Here is a 19,177-nt window from a genome sequence, read left to right as displayed (position 1 = left end):
ATGTGTCATAAAGAAAATAATGGGAGCTGTTTTTCTTTCCTTTTTAGGAGAATGAAGAAGCCCACTTGGAACAAGGTATTTTCTATGTTACGCAGTAGTTGCTTGTAGATAAATTGGTACATTTAATTTATTTCTGGTGCGTTTTATTGCAAAAAATGTGAGCCATTTGCATATCTATATAACTTTTTTGAGATTCAGTAGCTATTATCAAAGTATCCTGCTTTTTTTTGCTGTTCTGGAAGTTTGATTGTTCCCATCGTTCTACACGTTCACAACAATTTCGTTCGTCGCTTTGAAAATTGTCATATTGCATTGCTAGTCTCTGGAAGATCTCTTGATATCATGGTGCAGTTCTCTGAAGCCAAAATTAGTTTTTCATTGAAAGTCCTATGTACAGTGTGAAAATGAAGTCACAAGAAGATGGAGAATTTCAACATAACTTGAAGTCGGATTAAATTCAAGAACACATGAAGTTTAAACAGATGCTATTTTTGTTTCCAGCGTTTTTAGTTTGTTTGTTTTTTTTTTTTTTTTTTTGGTGGGGGGGACATTTAGTTATTCGTATTGAATGCTTTCAACTTCGTACACATGTACTTCGTTAAGCTCCTTTCTATTATCTGTGTTTTGTATTCAAATTTGGCAGCCATGCCGGTTCCACATTTGTGATTTGTTTTTGTTCCTGGTAATTAAATTGTGCCGTTCTATTCTTATTAAATCTATAGAAAATGAGAAAGTGCTCGAGATATTGGGGGAAAGTGATAAATGTGAACAGCTCAAAGAAGAGGTTCCAGAAATAGAAGACTCATTTAAGCAAGAAGAAAGTTGTGTTGAACCAGAGAACCCCAAAGAGGAAGAGGAGATTTTTGTGACAATTGAATCTGCGGGCAGCATTATAGATTTAGCAGGGGAATCAAATCAAGGTTGTGAAGATGGAGAAAATAAAGACTTAGCTTCAGATGATAGGGAGTCTAAAGCACAAAACACTAACAAGGATACAGACTTTGAAATGATAGATGTAGATAAAACAAGTGGTCAGAGTAGCCAACCTCAACATGATCTCACTAAAAAGGAGGAAAACGAAGAAAAACCACCTGATGGTGAAGAAGACTCCAAGAATTATGAAGATGTGCAAGAGGAAAGCTCTGCTGTAAAAGAGCCCTCCTCAAAAGAGGATGATCAGAAAATGAGGTTTGTTCTCTTATTGGTATTAGAAAAAATGTTTTTTTTTTTTGTTTTTTTTTTGGAGTTTTGTTTCCTTTCAGTAAGGCAGTTTTACTATTTGGCTATATTATAGGTATCTAAAATCTTCGATCTTAATTTCTTCTAAAACATTATTTGTATTGCCTCAGTTTTCTCACACTTTTTGCTTTAATTTTGGAATGTAATGAAATGTGCCCATAATATCTTACATATTTTTGTTTAAAGATGAGTGCTCACCTATTTTTTTACCCCTTCACTCATTTTCACATTTTCCTTTAGTTCGGCTGATGAGGAAATTGATAAAAGTGTCACAAAAGATGATAAAGGTATCTAAGATTGCATATTATGCTAAATGTTTTTAAGTTTTTTTGCATGCTGCTTGTTTTTTTTTTTTTTTTGCAGTAAGATTTACTTAGTGTGTTTTCGTGCAACACATTTTAAAGCGGTATGAAAACCTTGAAAAATAGCAATATTGTAAAACAAAGTGAATGACCCAGCATACTAATGTCTTTGCTCTGGTGGTCTCTAATGGTCTTGAAGCATGACATCTCTTGCATTTAGGCAAAGACTGCTATAACAAATCACTGGTCTGAGTGGTGAAGTTTGCATGTACAATACTGTACTTGACAACGGAGACCAGCGATTGACTGCGGGAGTGAAGGAGATTGAACAGTATGTGTTAAGACACTCTCCAACATTGGTAAATGTTATAAGCAGTGCCAATCCCCCTTAGGCACAGGAACAAGACGTCCAATCATTACTTGATAAGTACAGCCCTTGAGATCCTAGATTTCAGCTTTGTGTGCACTACCATCATAGACTCTGTCACCGCTCACTGGGGTGCTGTTTTTCTTATTGTGCCCTTTATGTTAGTCCTTGGTAATCTAGTAGGACTTTGTCATCCCGGGTACTTTGCGCTTCCTTGTATATTGGGCTACTGAGCCAGTATATCTAACCCCATCATACACTGCTCAAAAATATAAAGGGAACACTAAAATACCACATCCTAGATCTCTGAAATATTCCAGTTGCAAATTTTTATTACATAAAATGTAACCATTATCAATGTAAATCAAAATTAATAACCCATGGAGATCTGGATTTGGAATGATACTCAAAATCAAAGTGTCAAATCAAATTACAGGCTGATCCAACTTCAGTGGATATGTCTTACGACAAGGAAAAGATGCTCAGTAGTGTGTGGCCTCCACGTGCCTGTATGACCTTCCTACAACGCCTGGGCATGCTCCTGATGAGGCGGCGGATGGTTTCCTGAGGGATCTCCTCCCAGACCTGGACTAAAGCATCCACCTACTCCTGGACAGTGTGGTGTAACGTGATGGTGGATGGAGCGAGACATGATGTCCCTGATGTGCTCATTCGGATTCAGGTCTGGGTAACGGGCAGGCCAGTCCATAGCGTCAGCGCCTTCATCTTGCATGAACTGCTGACGCACTCTAGCCGCATGAAATCTGGCATTGTCCTGCATTAGGAGGAGCCCAGGGCTAGCTGCACCAGCATATGGTCTCACAAAGGGTCTGAGGATCTCATCTCGGTACCTAATGGCAGTCAGGCTACCTCTGGCGATCACATGGAGGGCTGTGCGGCTCTCCAAATAAATGCCACCCCACACCTTTACTGACCCACTGCCAAACCTGTCATGCTGAAGGATGTTGCAGGCAGCAGATTGCTCTCCACGGCGTCTCCAGACTGTCACTTGTGCTCAGTGTGAACCTGCTTTCATCTGTGAAGCGCACAGGGCGCCAGTGGCGAATTTGCCAATCCGGGTGTTCTGTAGCAAATGCCAAGCGTCCTGCACGGTTTTGGGCTGTGCGCACAACCCCCATCTGTGGACGTCGGACCCTAAGACCATCCTCATGGAGTCGGTTTCTAACAGTTTGTGCCGACACATGCACATTTGTGGCCTGCTGGAGGTCCTTTTGCAGCAGTGCTCCTCCTGTTCCTCCTTGCACAAAGGCAGAGGTAGCGGTCCTGCTGCTGGGTTGTTGCCCTCCTACGGCCCCCTCCACGTCTCCTGTGTACTGGCCTGTCTCCTGGTAGCGCCTCTGGACACTACGCTGATGGACACAGCAAACCTTTTTGCCACAGCTCGCATTGATGTGCTATCCGGGTTGAGCTGCTCTACCTGAGCCACTTGTGTGGGTTGTAGAGTCTGTCTCATGCTACCACGAGTGTGAAAGCACAGCCAACATTCAAAAGTGACCACAACATCAGCCAGAAAGCATTGGTACTGAGATATGGTTTGTGGTCCCCACCTGCAGAACCACGCCTTTATTGAGTGTGTCTTGATAATTGCCAATAATTTCCATCTGTTGTCTATTCCATTTGCACAAGAGCATGTGAAATTGATTGTCAATCAGTGTTGCTTCCTAAGTGGACAGTTTGATTTCACAGAAGTTTGATTTACTTGCAGTTAATTTCTGTTGTTTAAGTGTTCCCTTTATTTTTTTGGAGCAGTGTATTTGATAAAGTACTATATAGCTTGTATATTGCAGCCAAAAGTGATGCTAGTAGATCTACTCTTCTTTGTTTTTATCCTATGCAGCTAAGCCAGTGTATGTTGCAGTATTGCACATGATCAGCTTAGATACTCTTGTATAGGAGCTCACCATTACACATACTATAAACTGTACGGTTTTAAATGATATATTTAGATACACATCTGCTTTAATGCATACACACGTTCATTGATATGCACACATATATTGATAGAATCCATCTGTTAGGTATGCATTAATTTAGCCACAAATCCTTCTATTATGTGCACACGTTCATTTATATATACTCCAACATCTATATGTGCGCACAGATCTAAATGTTCTTCAGTTGTGGCTAAATGTTTAAAGTCCAACACAAATTTTGGTGTTCACTGTTTGTGTTTCTAGATCTTGATCTTGTAGTGAGATTTTATACTTAATGAGAATATGGACATAAGGAATGGGGAGACAAATAACTGCTAAGGAAACTTTCTTGTGGTGCAGAAGCCAACAATTGTGGTAAATCGTGTAGAAAGCTGAAAGACAGGACTCGCCATTTCCTTTGTCGCTAAAAGTCCTTTATTTTAACTCTTGGGCGTCCATTAAGTGGTACGGCAGTATGTGGAGGGAGACGGGTGCACTCCTACACTGATCCATCCTGCATGTGTTAACTCTATTCTATGTCAGCAAGCAGTTTGTTAGATACCAATAAAAGTAAAATTAATTGAAACATCAGTAGGTTAAATGTTTATGAATATCCATATTGAATCAGGAGCCCCATATAATGCTTCATACAGTTGGCCCCATAAGATGCTCCATACAAAATACACACCATATAATGCTGCGCAAAGGTTAATAATGGCCCCATAAAATGCTGCATAGAATATGCCCCATATGCTGCCCCATAAGATGCTCCATAGAATAATATGCCCCATATTCTGCTCCATAAGGTGCTCCATAGGTTAACCCATATGCTGCTCCATAGGTTATGCCCCATATAGGTTATAGCCTCATATGCTGCCCCATAAGATGTTCCATAGATTATGTCCCATATTCTGCTGCTGCGAATAAAGAAAAGACATACTCACCTCTTGTCGCTGGGGGCCAGGTGCCGGTGTCCTGAGCAGGTGGGGACACCAGCGCGCTATGGCTCAGGGCCCAGGCACCTGCTATATTCACCTGTCCCCGTTCCACCACCGCGCTTCGCTCTGTTTTCCGGGTACCTCTGTCAGTGACTGTTCAGGCAGAGGGCGTGGTGTGCACTAACCACGTCATCACGCCCTCTGACCTGACCGTTACAGACAGAGGACAGAGCGGCGCGCATCGGTGGAACAGGGACAGGTGAATATCGCATATACTTACCCCCTCCTGGAGCGTCTCCCACGGTCTCCAGCAGCTCTTCCTTCCTTCAGCGGTCACGTGGTTCCGCTCATTAAAGTCATGAATATGCACATGTTCATGACTTTAATGAGCGGTACCACGTGACCGCTGAACACAGGCGCCGGAGACCATGGGAAAAGCAGGGGGGCTGCAGAGACATGCCAGGAGGGGACAAGTATGACCTGACACCCTTGCTCCCCCGCCGCTCCCCTGGCGTATATGACTCGAGTATAATAATAAATTTTATTTCTATAGCGCCGACATATTCCGCAGCACTTTACATTTCAGAGGGGATTTGTACAGACAATAGACACTACAGAATAACAATAATGACATAGATTATAACAAATACCAAGAGGAATGAGGGCCCTGCTCGCAAGCTTAGTCTATGAGGAAAGAGGTAGACACGAAAGGTGGGTGGTAACAGTTGCCCTGATTGTATGGAGCAGCCATAATGTTAAGTGTGTAACAGTAAAGGCACAGTTGGCTAATGGATGCATAAAGCAGGTGGGAACATGATGTGGGGATCCTGGTTATGGTAAAACTTTTGGCTGTGCCACACAGGGATAGTTTAGGTTAATGTGTTGAGGCGATAGGCCAGTCTGAATAAATGCGTTTTCAGGGCACGCTTAAAATTGCGGGGATTGGGGACTAATCGTATTGACCTGGGAAGTGCATTCCAAAGAATTGGCACAGCACGTGTAAAGTCTTTGAGACTGGAGTGGGAGGTTCTGATTTATTGAGGATGCTAACCTCAGATCATCAGCAGAACGGAGGGCGCAGGTAGGATGGTATACTGAAACAAGGGAGGAGATGTAGGGTGGTGCTGAGCCATGGAGGGCTTTGTGGGTGAGGGTAATAAGTTTATACTGAATTCTGGAGTGGATGGGTAGCCAGTGTAATGACTGGCACAAGGTAGAGGCATCGGTGTAACGAATGGTGAGGAATATGATCCTGGCTGCAGCATTCAAGACAGATTGGAGAGGGGAGAGTTTGGTAAGAGGGAGACCAAGAATGAATAAGAGAAACAGTAAGGGTTTTTGCAGAGTCAAAAGTAAGAAAAGGTCGAATTCTAGAAATGTTTTTGAGGTGCAGATGACAAGAGCGAGCCAGTGATCGAATGTGGGGGGCAAAGGAAAGCTCGGAATCAAGTATGACCCCAAGACAGCCGGCATGTTGCTGGGGAGTAATAGTGGAACCACACACAGAAATGGCAATGTCGGGTAAAGGTACATTAGTAGAGGGAGGAAACACAAGGAGTTCAGTCTTTGACAGGTTCAGTTTCAGATATAGTGAGGACATGATGTTACACACAGCTGTTATGAATGGGTCACAGAGGAGAAAAAAGCAAAACAAGCTAAATCACAGAAAACCAGAGAGGTTGGTAACTATGCAGATTGCAGATCCCTGATCCTAACCACACAACTAGCAGCAGCCATGGAGCGTATCTACGATGGTCTTAGACGCTTCGTCACAGCCGGAGGACTAAATAAGCCTGAAGCAAGAAAAGGGGAAAACTAACTGCCCCAGAGCAGACCCCAAAGGAAAGACAACCCCCACACATATATTGACGGTGAAACAAGATGAAAGCACAAACACAGGCAGGAAAATAGGCTCTGATCAACCCTTCCGAAAGAGAGCCGCCAATGCACTATCATTCCATGTAGTAAGGACCGCCCACTTTTGGAATTTTTGACCATATAACTCTGCAGAATCCTGACCCTGGTTTAATGCCAACAGGGTTCTCTCAGCTTTATCAACAGCATTAGGTTCATCATACAACAACCCCAAGGCCTGAAAAAATGCATCCACATTAGTCAGAACAGGATTTTCGGCTTGGGCAGTTTTCCCCTTTTCTTGCTTCAGACTTATTTAGTCCTCCGGCTGTGACGAAGCATCTAGGACCATCGTAGGTATGCTTCACGGCTGCTGCTAGTTGTGTGGTTAGGATCAGGAATCTGCAGAGTCACCAACATCTCTGGTTTTCTGTGACTTAGCTTGTTTTGCTTTTTTCTCCTCGGTGACCCATTCATAACACACAGCGTTTAGACAATCACCAGTGTTTTCTAGAAAGGCTGGTGTGATGTCAGGAGAAGCGTATAATTGGGTGTCATCAGCATAGAGATGGTACTGGAAACCAAATCTATTGATTGTTTGACCAATAGGGGCAGTGTGCAAGGAGAAGAGGAGGGGCCTAGAACCGATCCTTGAGGAACCCCAACAGTAAGGAGAAGGTGAGAGGAGGAGGAACCGGCATAAGATACAGTAAAGGAGCGGTCAGAGAGAGAGGAGGAGAACCAGGAGAGAACGGTGTCCTTGAGGCCCATGGAATGTGACGGAAATGGGTCACTGATGCAAGTGGTTGGGCGAGAAGATGCAAGTTCTGTGTTCATCCATCCTGGTTTCCTTAAATGCTTCCTATTCTTCCCTCTTTTCGGAATTAACAATTGTGCTTTGAGAATTTCATTTTTCAAGATTTCCCATCCTTCCTGGACATTTGTCTTTAAGGATATCCAGCCATGAAAGAGCAGCGGTAGTGTCTGACTGCTGGATCCAGGTTTCAGTAAGAGCCAGGAGGTTAATAGAATTAGAAAGGAAAAAGTCATGAATGAAGCATAGTTTGTTACACACACACTGAGCAAGAATTCCAAAGTGCACAATTAAGAGAGACAGATGGCATGCAGGGAATATTAATAAGATTAGAGGGGTTTCTGAGTGTAGCAGTTGGGGGGGGTTTGACTTTCTATAACATGGGGCACCAGGGTTGGGAGCAATGTCTCCTGCGACTAGGAGAAGGAGGATAGAAAGAGGGAGCAGATGGTTAAGTGATTTGTGAGAGCATCTCTTATGTTGAATGTTGGGACTGACTGGATCTGTGCAGTTTAACAATGTGAAAAGAGCGTGAGTGCTATACATAGAGGAAAGGAGCGAGGGGCCGATATGGATGGAGTGTATAGAGTTAATGCAGCGGGCAGGATATAAATTACACAAATGCGTATGGTATATATTTGTTATACTCCAAATGTACAGGGAATAGATTTATTTGTCTTACCTGTCTCCTTCCCTGTCTAACTGCCATGTTATAACTGCCAGTACTTTGATACATGTACTTCGATTACATGTGCATAAATGCCCCCTGCATTAAGCTCAGTATAAGCTGAGAGGGGCACTTTCGGCCTTACAAAAAGTATATATATTATAGACACACACACATTATAGATTCTGTCCCTGCAATTTTTTTACGTGGGAAAAACAATTTGTCCATGGAAAGGGTTCACCCAGATTGGTCAGACATATTCAACAATGTCACAAAGCAAAGTCCATGAGTTAAAATAAAGAACTTTTAACAGCAAAGGAAGCGATGTGTGTCTTTCTACTTTCTATATGATTTACTTATTATAAATGGGACTCATTATTTATAGTGTTGTCCCTTATTTTTAAAAGAATTCTGCCCTTCGCCCTGACATGCTAATTAGCTCTTCTGAGTCATAACATGTCTGACAATCCATTCTTGTCTAATCTGTGCTTGGTGTTTATAACAACTTTCCAAAATGCTGTAACTTTGTCTGCATGTTATTAGAACTGTATTTCAGTACTGAAGGGTGTGAGTAGGGTGTCATACATGGCAGACAAAGCTGTTCGGTTAGGCCTGTTTCACACTCAGGTCTTTTCTGTCAGTTGCAATCCGTGAAAAAGGCAGAGAACGGTTCCGTGTCCGTTGAGACACTAACGGGTGCCACCGGACCGTTGTTTTGACGGATCCGCCGAAGTCTGCATTTTAAAGGAACCGCAGCCGAGAGAGAATTTTTGACTATCCCGGAACGGCATGTCATGGTTAAAGTGTCTCCCGGAGTAAAGCTTCCGGGCATGCGCAATTCAAATTAGCGGACCGTCAAGCAAAAAAGTCACTGAGTCCGTCTCATCTGCCCGGGAGACGAAAACATTTTGACGGATATGTCAAACGGGTGGGACGGACGACCGTCAGTCAAGTCTATGGGGGAAAAAACGGATCCGCTCCTTTTTTGGTGGATCCGTTTTTTTTCAAAAGTTTGCGGATTTTGACTGACGTCGAAAAACGGAAGTGTGAAACAGGCCTTAGGCTCCTATCATGACTTGAGGATGCTAGTAGGCTTTCAGTGGGAGCTTTGTAAGACTACTTGGGTAGCACAATAAATATTGTCTGAAGCAAATGAGGGATTCTAGAGCTGTGATGCGGAAGCTTTTCATCTGTTTGTTACAGAACAGCTTCTAATAATTTACTGTTCATTTATAGTCCATTTAGCAAGTGCCTTAAAGAGGTTGTCCCTTTTCACTAAACATGTTTTTAGATTTCATTTTTCTTGTCTTTTATGAAAGGGATCATCTTGAAATGTTCCAGTTTTACAAGTCCAAAGAATGAGCTGGAGTTTCCGGTTTTCTGAAACTCACATGTTGGCCTCACACATGTCATTGAGATGCTCACAATGTACAAAGAACTTAGGAATGTTTCTACACTTGACTTAATGTCTTTCTACAGTGTTTTTTTTTTTTTTTTTAAAGTTTCAAGATTTGACCTTCAACTTTTCTTGATAGGACAAATTGATGCCAGCTCTGGTAAGAATTTGTGGGTGAGTGGACTTTCATCTACAACAAGAGCAACAGATTTGAAGAATCTCTTCAGCAAGTATGGAAAGGTAAGTAAAATCCTTAGAATAGAATACATAATGATAGTCCGTCAGACACTATACCTGCTGATGGAGGTGGCCAAAGTAACACTGGACACTACCATAATTAATGAAAAGACAAAGAAAAATAGGGCAAATATGTCCCAGATAAAAGATTAACCAAGTTTAATTGGAAAAATATTTCTATACAGAAAGTAACAATAAAATTGCATACAAAGTGGACCGTTTAGAACACAGTTGTAAAGCAATAGGTCAATGTTCTAAACTGTCCACTTTGTCTGCAATTTTATTACTGTTAGTTTTTTGTGTAAAATTTAATTTTCTTCTTAAACTTTGTTAATCTTCTATCTTGGGCAAGTATGGAAAGGTATATCATTTTGTTTTTGGTTTTTATATTTTTGTTAGTCATCAATGTTTTAGCTGATGAAGTTACTTTATTGCGATAATTAAAGAATTATAAAATTTTGTATTCATATAGATTTTTAATGCTAAAAAATTAGTATAAACACGTGAATATTTTCTTTCTGATGGTGGCAGGTTCATGCCACCTTTTTATCTAACCCTCTAGACAGTGTTGATTTTCATTATGTAATTAGATTGTGTAATTGTAAAGGAGACTTATTAGACTTTTATCACAGTTTAATATTTCCATCTAAAGTTCTGGTATAAATCTGAGCCCCAATGATGGTTGGGATAAAGGCAGGGCAGAACATTACTTTCCTCAGTGAGGCTATCAAGATCACTATTGGTACTTTTTTTCCTGCCATAATGAGGATCTCCATCTTATGGAGTGAGGTAGTGTGGCTAGAAATGTGTTTAGTTACGGAGGCAAATTTTTCAAAGTTGTTTTACATATATTCAATGGGATGATCCAGAATTACTATAGTTTTTGTCTATGGACGTAAGAACTGACAGTTGCTAACTCCTGGCACTATGCAGAACCATGTGTAATTACTATGAGATTAATGAGAACACGGTCACATCTCACATGGGGAAATCTACTCTAAACTAATGTGTGGAAGATTCTTCCCCACCTGCACAGTCAGCATGGGGATGATCTCGGCCGGCAAATCGCCTGCTTCTTATCAACAGAGCAATGTCTTCTCTTCCAATTTGCTCTGTTGATGGGGCTTAAGATGTTATGCTGATTGACAGCCGTCTCCCTGCAATTGGGTAATGAGGAGATGACTGTCAGTTTGTCAGTTTGACATCGGCAGAAACGCCCCGTCAGGAGAGCAGAGTAGAAGTGCAGACTGCTGTATTTTATGTGATGTCAGTAGACTCTGTTCTGTGCCCAATACTTGGGAGATGTTCCAGCAACTTCGACCAAAGGATGGTTAAAATCAAAAGACTTTATTCCAAAAAAATGATTAAAAACAGAATAGATGCATAAAAAACATATGGTTCACCAATGTGACAGACGCTTTTTGTGGACCTCCGCCCATTTTGTTTCCCTCCCACTTTACTTCAGCCAGCAAGTGTATATAGGTATATGCTTATTTGTAAGATGTTAAGCTATGAGTAAGGACCCTCTAGTCCGAAACGCGTAAGCGTCTGTCACATTGGTGAACCATATGTTTTTTATGCATCTATTCTGTTTTTAATCATTTTTTTGGAATAAAGTCTTTTGATTTTAACCATCCTTTGGTCGAAGTTGCTGGAACATCTCCCAAGTATTGTGCCTACAAGATTTTCCGGAATCCAAGTTCCCTGCACCGCCCAGGATTGATTGCATTCCTCCAGACTTCGCATTTGCTACGGTTTGGTGAGCTGACAAAAAACTTTTTCCTCTGTTCTGTGCCCACTCTGAGCCGGCAACAGGTAGTTGGCATCCTGACTTAGTTTTTTTTTTATGCCCATATGCAAAAACTCTGATTACCCCTTTTAAAAGTATAACTCAATAATAATCGTAAAGTTGTTGTTCTCAAAATGGTAGAAGTTTTCAAAATATGGTAGAATAGGATAAAGTGCATTTTTAGATGCTTTTGTTTGAAAGTAACATAGTAACATAGTTATTAAGGTTGAAGGGAGACTTTAAGTCCATCTAGTTCAACCCATATCCTATCCTAACTTGCCCTAACATGTTGATCCAGAGGAAGGCAAAAAAAACCCATGTGGCAACAGTAAGCTTCACATTGGGGAAAAAAATTCCTTCCCGACTCCACATACGGCTATCAGACTAGCTCCCTGGATCAACGCAATATTAAGGAGACTAGTGTATATACCCTGTAATATTATACTTTTCAAGAAAGGCATCCAGTCCCTTCTTAAATTTTAGTAGTGAATCACTCATTACAACATCATATGGCAGAGAGTTCCATAGTCTCACTGCTCTTACAGTAAAGAATCCGCGTCTGTGAGTATGCTTAAACCTTCTTTCCTCCAGACGTAGAGGATGCCCCCTTGTCCCCGTCACAGGTCTAAGAGTAAAAAGATCATTAGAAAGGTCTTTGTATTGTCCCCGCATATATTTATACATTGTAATAAGATCACCCCTAAGCCTTCGATTCTCCAAACTAAATAACCCCAAGCGTAATAACCTGTCTTGGTATTGCAGACCCCCTAGTTCCCTAATAACCTTGGTCGCTCTTCTCTGCACCCGCTCCAGTTCAGCTATGTCTTTCTTATACACCGGAGACTAGAACTGTACACAGTATTCTAAGTGTGGTCGCACTAGTGACTTATATAGAGGTAAAATTATGTTCTCCTCATGAGCATCTATGCCTCTTTTAATGCATCCCATTATTTTATTTGCCTTTGCAGCAGCTGCTTGACTCTGGCCACTAAATGTGAGTTTGTCATCCACCCATACACCCAGGTCTTTTTCAGTGACTGTTTTGCCCAGTGTCTTACAATTAAGCACATAATTATACATCTTGTTTGTTCCACCCAAGTGCATGACCTTACATTTATCCCCATTAAAGCTCATTTGCCATTTATCAGCCCAAGCTTCTAGTTTACATAAATCCTCCTGTAATATAAAATTGTCCTCCTCTTTATTAATTACCCTGCAGAGTTTAGTGTCATCTGCAAATATTGAAATTCTACTCTCTATGCCCCCTACAAGGTCATTAATAAATGTTAAAAAGATGCGGGCCCAAAACTGACCCCTGTGGTACCCCACTGCTAACCGTGACCCAGTCCGAGTGTGCTCCATTAATAACCACCCTTTGTTTCCTATCCCTGAGCCAGCTCTTAACCCACCTACACATATTTTCCCCTATCACCATTGTTCTCATTTTATGGATCAACCTTTTGTGTGGCACCGTATCAAAAGCTTTTGAAAAGTCCATGTACACCACGTCCACTGCATTCCCTTGGTCCAGTCCGGAACTTACCTCTTCATAAAAGCTTATCAGATTAGTCTGACAGGAACGGTCTCTTGTAAACCCATGTTGATATTGGGTCATAAGGTTATTCTTCTCCAAATACTCCAGTATAGTATCTCTTAGAAAACCCTCCAGGATTTTACCCACAGTTGAGGTTAAACTTACTGGCCTATAATTTCCAAGTTCAGTTTTTGTCCCCTTTTTGAATATTGGCACCACATTTGCTATACGCCAGTCCTGTGGTACAGACCCTGTTATTATGGAATCTTTAAAGATTAAAAATAGTGGTCTATCTATGACTGTGCTTAATTCCTGCAGTACTCGGGGGTGTATCCCATCCAGGCCCGGGGATTTGTCAATTTTAGTGATTTGTAGACGCCGCCGTACTTCCTGCTGGGTTAAGCAGGTGACATTTAATGGAGAATTTTTATCCCTGATCATGTTATCCGTCATGGGATTTTCTTGTGTAAATACTGTTGAAAAAGTCATTTAGCATATTGGCTTTTTCCTCATCCTCATCCACCATTTCACCCAGACTATTTTTAAGGGGACCAACACTATCATTTTTTAGCTTCTTACTATTTATGTAGTTAAAGAATATTTTGGGATTATTTTTACTTTCTCTGGCAAGGAGTCTCTCTGTCTCAATCTTTGCTGTCTTGATTTGCTTTTTACAGAATTTATTTAATTTAATGCCTCATCACTTGCTTTAATTCTCTAAATGCTTTATTTTTATCTCTTATTGCGCCCCTTACAGCTCTATTTAGCCATAGTGGTTTCCTCCTATTTCTCGCATGTTTATTCCCATACGGTATATATTGTGCACAGGTCCTATTCAGGATGCTAATAAACGTCTCCCATTTTCTTTGTGTATTTTTATGTCTCAGGATATCGTCCCAGTTAATTGCACCAAGATCATCTCTCATCCGTTGGAAATTTGCCTTCCTGAAGTTTAGTGTCCTTGTAACCCCTCTACTACACATCTTATTAAAGGATACATGAAAACTTATTAATTTGTGATCACTATTACCCAAGTGACCCTCAACCCTTACATTTGATATGCGGTCTGGCCTGTTGGTTAATATTAGGTCTAGCAGTCCCCCCCCCTCTTGTTGGGTCCTGAACCAGTTGTGAAAGGTAATTGTCTCTCATCGTTGTCAGAAACCTATTACCCTTGCTGGAACTGCAGGTTTCGGTTCCCCAATGTATTTCAGGGTAGTTGAAGTCCCCCCTAATAATGACTTCTTCTTGAGTCGCTGCTTCATCTATTTGCTTTATGAGGATATTCTCTGTAGCTTCCATTATTTTTGGAGATTTATAACAAACCCCTATCAGTAATTTATTATTTTTTCCCCCCTCCCCTTATCTCTACCCACAGGGACTCTACATTTTCATTAGATTCATATATATTATCACGAAGGATGGGTTTTAAGGATGATTTTACATATAAACACACGCCTCCCCCTCGCTTATTTGTACGGTCATTTCTGAACAGACTATAGCCCTGTAAATTAACAGCCCAGTCATGGCTCTCATCCAGCCATGTCTCAGGTATCCCCACCATGTCATAATTATGTTCCAACAACATTAACTCCAATTCCTCCATTTTGTTGGCGAGACTTCTGGCATTAGTATACATGCACTTTATGTATCTCTCTGTACCTCTATTCTTTCTTAAATTATTAACTGTTCTAACCCCACCCCCCATGCCACCTCCACCCCCAATGTCATCATTTGTGCCCAGGTCTCTATCTGCACTGTCTTCCCCTCCTATAAAAGGAATACCCTCCCCCCCCGTCCCTAAGTTTAAACACTCCTCCAACCTTCTAGCCATTTTCTCCCCCAGCACAGCTGCACCCTCCCCATTGAGGTGCAGCCCATCCCTAGCATAGAACCTGTAGCCAACTGAGAAGTCGGCCCAGTTCTGCAGGAACCCAAACCCCTCCTTCCTACACCAATTCCTGAGCCACTTATTAACCTCCCTAATCTCCCGTTGCCTCTCTGGCGTGGCACGTGGTACAGGAAGTATTTCCGAAAATACCACCTTGGAGGTCCTTGCTTTAAGCTTACAGCCTAATTCCCTGAAATCATCTTTAAGGATCTTCCACCTACCTCTAACTTTGTTATTTGTGCCAATGTGCACCATGACCGCTGGATCCTCTCCAGCCCCTCCCAGTAATCTGTCAACCCGATCAGCGATGTGTCGGACTCGAGCGCCAGGTAGGCAGCACACCGTTCGACGATCCCTGTCTTTGTGACAGATTGCCCTGTTCCCCTAATAGAGTCTCCCACTACCAGAACCTGTCTGGCCTGCTCTCCTATTTCCCCCCTTACTGGAGCAGACACTCCTCCGGCTTTCAGAGGACATGCCTTGCTGCAGCATTGCTACTCCTGCACTAACACTCCCCTCATCTGCCAACTTGGCAAACTTATTGGGGTGTGCCAGATCAGGACTAGCCTCCCTGGTGCTCTTCCCTCTACCCCGCCTTCTAACTGTCACCCAGCTAGCTGCTTCATTGTCCTGCAGCTCCAACCTAGCATCCCCCCCCTCATCTATCCCATTGAGTGTCTGCTCAGTGAGCAGAAGACTCCTTTCCATATTGTCTATGGATCTCAGTGTTGCCAGCTGCACATTTAGATCCAGTATCTGGGCTTCCAAATGCACAACGTGCTCACATCTTGCACAGCAGTATGCACCCTCGACCGGCTGTTCAAGGATTTCATACATGCGGCAAGACGTGCACTGGATGGCATTGGCAATAGTGGAGCACATCCTAATGGGGATTGCACCAGACAATAAGATGAGCAAAAATAAATTTAAAAAAAAAAAAAAGTTAATATAACAGCAATTCAGTAAGACCTCCCTTGGAAACTCCCTGAATCTAAAGTCACTGAATTTCAAGTCACACACTTACCACAGTTCGCACTTACGCTCAGGTCACACTCAGCTCGTTCACACTCGCTCAGGAAGATGATTTAAAAGAGTTTTGTTTTTTTTTGTTTTTTTTTCCCCTTTTACCAGCACACCACCTTGCTGCTCAATGCACTTCCAAAAAAGTGGTGAAACTTAAATTATGTAAAGTGATATACAACTCTGGCAAAAATTGAGACCACTGCAACATTTTCAGTTTGTCTGATTTTTTTTCACCCTCTTTATAGGTATATTTTTGAGTAAAATGTAAATTGCTCTTTTATTCTGTAAACTACAGACATGTCTTCGTATTTCCAAGCACTAAATTTTGTATTTTCAGAAAATGAGAAATGGTCAAAATAACAAAAATATGCAGTGCTTGCAGACCTCAAATAATGCTAGGAAAACAAGTTCATAATCATTTAGAAACAACAATACTAATGTTTTAACTCGGCAACAGTTCAGAAATCAATATTTTATGGAATAACCATGATTTTTAATCACCGCTTTTATGCGGCTTGATTCATAAGTCCTTTGCAAAGAATAACTTGCCCAATTCCAGCCTTGCTGAAGCATCCCCAGATCATCACCGATCCTCCACAAAATTTCACAGTGGGTACAAGACACTGTGGCTTGTATGCCTCTCCAGGTCACCGTCTAACCATTAGACGTCCAGGTGGTGTTCAAAGCTGAAAATTAGACTCCTCAGAGAAGATTACCTTACTCCAGTCCTCTATGGTTCAATCCTTATGGTCTTTGGAAAACTTCAGCCTGGCTCTCCTTTGCTTCTCATTGATGAAACACTTTTTTCTAGCTTGACATGACTTGAGCCCTGCCTCTAGGAGCCTGTTACAAACTGTTCTTGCCGTGCATTTCACCCCAGCTGCCATTTGCCATTCCTTTTGCAGGTCACTTGATGGCATCCTTTGGTTGCTGAGTGACATTCGAATAAGATGACCATTATTCCGGTCAGTGGAGAGTCCTTTTCACCCTCTGCCGGTCTGTAGCTTTGTTGTCCCCAATGTTTGCTGCTTGACCTTGTTGTAATGGACTGCCGTCTTAGAAATTTTGAGGATGCGGGCAACATGACGCTCACTGTATCCCTCTGCTAGTAAAGCCAGAATTGAGTCCTTCTTTTCCTCACTAAAGACTTTTCTTTTCAACTCCTTTGGCATGGGTAAGTTTTTTTTTTTTTTTTTTTCATTCCTATTACTTTTAAGATGTTACTAGCACTTGTTTTGCCATCCAGCTTGTCCTATTGCAAGATGATTGTGAGCACCACAGCAGGGTTTTTTATACTTCGTTAAATAAGATTTGGTTCAGGTGATCACCTAATCAAAAGCACATTAAGTAGAATGAGGTGTACTCTGGTTGGAATTCAACTGACACTGGAATGAAATGGTTGTGAGACTATGTAGAGAAGCTGATTTTTACAAAACTGTGCAATGGCCTCTTAATTTTTGCCAGAGCTCTATATCAGTGTTTAGTATGCTAATAAAAGCCAGTGAACCATACTACTTTTAAACACCCAAAACAGCCTGTTGCTTCAAGAGGATCTTTTGCCAGTTTGAGCATGTTAAACTGGCCACATCACAAAATAGTGGCTGTGAAGCTGAGTAAAAAGCTTTATTTTATTTCTTCCATTTTGTAAATATCAACTTGTAAAATCTAGATTATTCTTAAAGGGGTTGTTTGATATGTTAACATTGACGGCTTAACTAATAATAAAGATATCACTACTAGATCAGTGGAGGTACAACCCTTGTAACGCCTGCTGATTAACTGTGGCACCATGGAATTAAGAGGCATATCTGCAACACCCCACCGCTGCCATTATGTCGTTGATAGAGGTGTGTGTTTTTTTTTTTTTTTTTTTAACTTCTCTGCAATTAAACACAGCTGGCCGCTGCTGGCAGGGGTTCTTGTGTCGCATCCCCACAGATTTGGTGTTGATCACCGATCACTGTTAAAGTACCAGACAATCATTTAAGTCTGGAGGTGTGGGGTGCTACCAGAAATTTTTCTCTTGAGGTGTATACTACTTAGGCTAGTCAACCTCATACAGAGTAAGGCTAGTTTCACACTAGCATATGGAGGAGCTGCAGATGCCTGCGGGCTTCCTCTGTGCAGCTCCGCCCCCGGCCGCACCTCCTCCAGTCAGCTCCGCCTCTGTCGGCATGCGGCCTGCGTACCCTATCTTTACCATTAGGTACGCAGGCCGTGCCGATGAATGCAGATGCCTCCGCATGCATCTTTTTGATGGTGCCATGATCTGCGCCAAACACAGCATGTTGCATATTGTGAATCTCCTATGAATCCCGACATGTTGCTGGTGTTCATAGATGGTAATTTTTGCTCAAGCCCTGCTAATGTGCAGCACAGGCAATGGGATGATTGATGCTTTCTCCCCTTGTGCTCTATTCAAAGCAAAAAAAGAAAAAAAAATAAGTTTACACCCAACTCCAGATCACGAAAAATGGAGATGCTGTGGGTCTCGGAAAATTGCAATGTAAAAATTTCTTTACGAATTTTGGCCCTTTTTTTTTTTTTTTTTTAAATATACATTATACATGCATACATAATCATAATTTAGCATGTGGTATTTAAGTGTTACCTTTAATTTTTTTTTTGGGGCAGTGTATCTATAATATAATGCTGGATGTGTCCTTCTGTCCGAAGACTATAGCCTGCGCAGTGTGGCCGGACTCAAGGCACATCTAGTGGAGCTAGGGATGTGAAGAGGTTGGAGTGTGGTGCCGGAGATCGCAGTAGGCGCCAACTGCACACCGAGATCTCAGACGCAATGGGGACATGCCTCGATCTCCAGCGATGTTGGAGGAGAGGAGTGTGGTGCCCAAGTCAGTACCTGCGTGTAGCACCATCTTTGCCATTTTGTTGAAGGCAAGTTTGCTACACAGGGTCATCAACAAAATGGTGCCAGACCGCGGTATGCATACATTGTCTTTGGAGCCATTATTTTAACCCCTTTATGCCATTGGACACAATAGATCGTCCAATGTCAGATCCCCAGCTTTGATGAGGGCTCCGGCGGCGAGCCCGCATCAAATCCGGGACATGTCAGCGATACACCCACGCCTATTATCTAGTTAAATCCCGCTGTCAAACGCTGACAGTGTGATTTAACCGGCGCTTCCGAACTAGAAATGAGCGCATCGCTGACCCTCGTCACATCGG

At 42.0% G+C, this 19,177-nt stretch overlaps 1 protein-coding gene across 6 annotated transcripts in view; it reads left to right on the top strand.

The window, feature by feature from the left end:
* Nucleotides 1-19,177, top strand: part of LOC141048054 (scaffold attachment factor B2-like) — a 350,882-nt gene that overhangs the window by 93,668 nt on the left and 238,037 nt on the right. For all 6 annotated transcript variants that reach the window (XM_073543402.1, XM_073543397.1, XM_073543398.1 and 3 more), the window contains exons 4-7: nucleotides 48-75; nucleotides 723-1,188; nucleotides 1,480-1,526; nucleotides 9,651-9,751. In XM_073543402.1, coding sequence (XP_073399503.1) covers nucleotides 48-75; nucleotides 723-1,188; nucleotides 1,480-1,526; nucleotides 9,651-9,751 — 642 coding nt within the window. The remainder of the gene's footprint in view (nucleotides 1-47; nucleotides 76-722; nucleotides 1,189-1,479; nucleotides 1,527-9,650; nucleotides 9,752-19,177) is intronic.

The sequence above is a fragment of the Dendrobates tinctorius genome, unplaced genomic scaffold (assembly GCF_039654945.1).
Source record: "Dendrobates tinctorius isolate UK_male_01 unplaced genomic scaffold, ASM3965494v1 ptg000132l, whole genome shotgun sequence".
Lineage (NCBI taxonomy): Eukaryota > Metazoa > Chordata > Amphibia > Anura > Dendrobatidae > Dendrobates > Dendrobates tinctorius.
The sequence above is the reverse complement of the archived record's forward strand: the minus strand, read 5'-3'. Positions and strand labels throughout refer to the sequence as shown.